We start from the raw sequence: 3,865 nt of genomic DNA on the forward strand, positions 1-3,865 counted from the left end.
CCACCCTCATCCACGATTAACACATTAATAATTTCTCATATTTCCAATTGGTTCTCATTTATGTTTTCATACTGGCCTGGAACCATAGGCTCTTTGCTCTTTGACTTCCAGTCACACTGATTTTCATTCCATTCCTTCACTGTGCCATGCTTACCCTTATACAAACTCTTTGGAGACAGAGGTTTCTTTGCCTAATATACCTTTCCCTAAACACTCTCTTTTTTCCTAATTAACTTCTCTTCAAAATTTGGATATCCCCATAATTACCACTTTTTGAGAAAAGCCAGATAACCTTATTGTGTATTTTCATAGAACTATCCATTAAGTAACCCATTTATTTTGTCACTGTGGTAGGCAGAATTTTAACACCCCATGAAAATATCCTGTTCTAGTTCCCAAAACCTTTGAATATGTGAAATATCACTTCTGTGATTGTGTTATTATATGGCATAGCTGACATTAAGATAGGTGGGCTTGAGCCCACATGGTTCCTTAGAAAAGAAGAGACTTTTCTGCAACTAGCTGGTGACAGAAGAAGCAGAGATATTCAAAATACGAGAAAGCTGTGATGCATTGTTGATGGTTTGATTATGAAAGGGCTCATATGAGCAGCCTTTAGGAGCTGAGGAAGGCCAATAGATAACAGCTGCACAAACTCAAGGAACTGGCTGGCTTCTACCAACAGCCCAAATGAACATGGAAACAAATTCTTGTCTAGGGCTTCCAAATAAGAACTCAGTTGGATGACACCTTGATTCTGGCCTTATGGGACCCCCAGTTAGAGAACCTAGCCAAGCCCATCCATATTTCTGACCTGCAGAATGTGAAATAAAAAATGGGTGTTGTTTTAGATACTAAATTACATTTATTTGCATCAATACTTACTCTAATTCCCCAAACCATTGAATATGGTAAAATGCCTCTCCTATGATTGTGTTATGTTAAATGGCACAGTTGAGTTTAATATAGGGAATTTATAGTATTCCTTCCATAAGAATAAAGTTTGATTTTGGTACCTCTGTATTCTCATTACCTAGTAGAGTGCCTGGCACATGGGGGTCACTAAAGAAAAAAACTTCTTTTTGTTAATACATAAAAGGCAAAATGCTCCCAAGTTAGATAGCTGGTAAATGTAAGAGACAGGTTTGAGAGATTTTGAATAAGATTTCTTTCTTGACTCTAAAGATTGTGTTCTTAACCACTATAACACATGAGCCTTCTTACCCAGTACAGACACTATTATACTAAGATCTTAAAATATTGAACCTCATACTTTTGGGAGGAGTAGGGGGTGGGTAAGAAGAAAGACACATCCCCTTTTATCTTCACTTTGTAATAAGGTACACTCAAGGGGCTCCTGTGTAGCTCAGCCGGTTAAGTGTCTGACTTGTGATTTTAGCTCAGGTCATGATTTCAGATCCCAGGATCAAGCCCCACATTGGGCTCAGTGGTCAATACATATTTTCTTTGAGAGACTAGAGGCTCCTTGGAGTAAACATCTCCAGGTTATCTCTTAATTAATCTATTGCCCTTTTCCCCATTCAAATTCATGTATACATTCAAAAGAATTATTAAGTAGCTATTATTCCACAGATACCACTAGAAACTGAATATATTTTGGCACCTTTGCTTGGGGTTTACAGTCTAGTTAAGTGACAGACTATGGAATATTACATATGTGCATATTTCACATAGAGACACAGTTCAGTGAATAATGTGGAAAAGAGAATTGGGCAGGATTTTCTGAGAAATTAGGTTTCTACTTGACTATTGAGAAGTGAAACTGGAAATATAAGGGGGGGAGATGAGAATGTTACAGGCAGAGTAAATGGTGTCTGAGTAGACCCTGAGACCAGATAAGAGCTTAAACTAATAAGTCTTTTTGGCTTCAGTCTTGCTTATATGTCAACACACGTCTTTTTTAAAGTTTTTATTTATTAATTTGATAGAGAGAGTGGCACAGGAGCAGTGGGGAAGAGCTGAAGGAGAGGGAGAAGGAGACTCCCTGCTGAGCAGGGAGCCTGACATGGGGCTCAATCCCAGAACCCAGGATCATAACCCGAGCTGAAGGCAGATGCCCAACTGACTGAGCTCCCCAGGTACCCCTGTCAACACACTTCTATCCTGCAATTCATACTCCTAACTTATTTTATAGTAAAAATATTTAAAAATGATTTATATGTTTTTGGACAAACCAAACTACTCAGCATAGTATGTGCAATTCTGTACAATTCTATACAGTTTGTGCAGCCCAAACCATGCCACTTTCATTGTTTCATTTTCTTTCTGGCTTAATCCCATACCACTCTCTCTTCAAATTCCATGTCACAGTCACACCTATACAGATATAACAAGTGGTAGAGATACAAAGAAGTGCAGGAATGCTTATCTTTACACAAACACATTTACTTCTTTGAAACATGGAGTCTTTTTGTTTTCATTTTGCTCTTTCTTCCTAGGTTTTTCTCTTTTTTACTGAATTCCTATTTTGCCTAGAAAAACCCTAACTTTTTTTTTTCAAAATTAAGTAAAAAGTATTCTCTCATTTGTAGAGGTATATCTGATCTTCCCAGATAAGTTCTGGCAACTACTATTTGCAGTCCCTCTAATAATCAATTACACAGAACTTTATTATGGTACTTGTATTCCAGTTTTGGATTTACCTGCCTTTGTGTGTTTGTGGAGAGAAAGGATCATGTTTAATATATTTTTAATCTTTAATCCTCAGCACTATTTCCAGTACAAAGTAATGGTAAATGTAAGTTTGCAACATGAATAATCCTGATCATTTTCCCACTAGCCTTGACTAGGAATTTTCAGTACTTGCTGAGGTAGCAGATTCCTGAAAGGTACAGGAAGTTTCTTTTATGGTACCCAGACCCTGCTATATTTCATAGTTTCATCAACCTTGGCCTTTCCTCTTTAGCATCCTAATCATGGCCTCCCTGATGGGCTTGGATTTCACACTGTAGATGATGGGGTTGAGCACAGGGGGCACCACCAGGTACACATAGGCAACCAGGGCATGTACAACAGTGGGTAGGTGCCTCCCAAAACGGTGGATCATGGACATAGTAATGCCTGGGATGAAGAAGACAAAGACAGCCAGGATATGAGAAACACAGGTGTTGAAGGCCCGGATGCGCTCCCTGGGGGAGGCCAGTCCTAGGACTGTGTGTAGGATGAGAACATAGGAGAGGATGATGAACAGAGAATCTATGCCACCAGTGGACAGTACCACATAGAGCCCATAGTGAATGTTTATGGTGATGTCAGCACAGGCTCTTCTCATCACATCAGGATGGAAACAGAATGAGTGGGACAAGAGAATCTTGTCAGGGCAGAAGTTCAGACGTTTAAGAAGGAAGGGCACTGGGAAGAGAGACAGGGTAGCACGGGCCACAATGGCCAGCCCAATCCTAATAATGACATTATTGGTGAGGATAGCTGCATAGTGAAGAGGGTTAGAGATGGCCACAAAGCGGTCAAATGACATGGCCAGGAGCACTGATGACTCCACCACAGAGAAGGAGTGGAGGAAGAACATCTGGACCAAGCAAGCATTGAAGCCTATGTGCCGATAATCAAACCAGAGCACAGCCAGGGTGGTGGGCAGTGTGGACAGAGTAAGGCCCACATCAGTGAGGGCCAGCATGGACAGGAAGTAGTACATGGGTTGGTGCAAGCTGGGAGTTCTCCTCACAGCCAAGAGAATCAAGCAGTTTCCAGTGAGGGCCACAGTGTACATGAAAGAGAAGGGGATGGAGATCCATCCATGAACAGCCTCCAGCCCTGGGATGCCAATCATCAGGAAGGCATGTGGCTGGAAGAAGGAGATGTTGACATAGGAGTGGGAAAGGAGCAT

At 40.8% G+C, this 3,865-nt stretch overlaps 1 protein-coding gene across 1 annotated transcript; it reads right to left on the minus strand.

Moving 5' to 3' along the window:
* Positions 1 to 2,902: 2,902 nt before the first annotated feature.
* Positions 2,903 to 3,865, minus strand: LOC112642496 (olfactory receptor 51I2-like). The gene has a single exon (XM_025420148.3). The coding sequence runs from the start codon at positions 3,863 to 3,865 to the stop codon at positions 2,903 to 2,905; it is 963 nt and encodes a 320-aa protein (XP_025275933.1).

This window comes from Canis lupus, chromosome 21 (genome assembly GCF_003254725.2).
Source record: "Canis lupus dingo isolate Sandy chromosome 21, ASM325472v2, whole genome shotgun sequence".
NCBI classification, from domain to species: domain Eukaryota; kingdom Metazoa; phylum Chordata; class Mammalia; order Carnivora; family Canidae; genus Canis; species Canis lupus.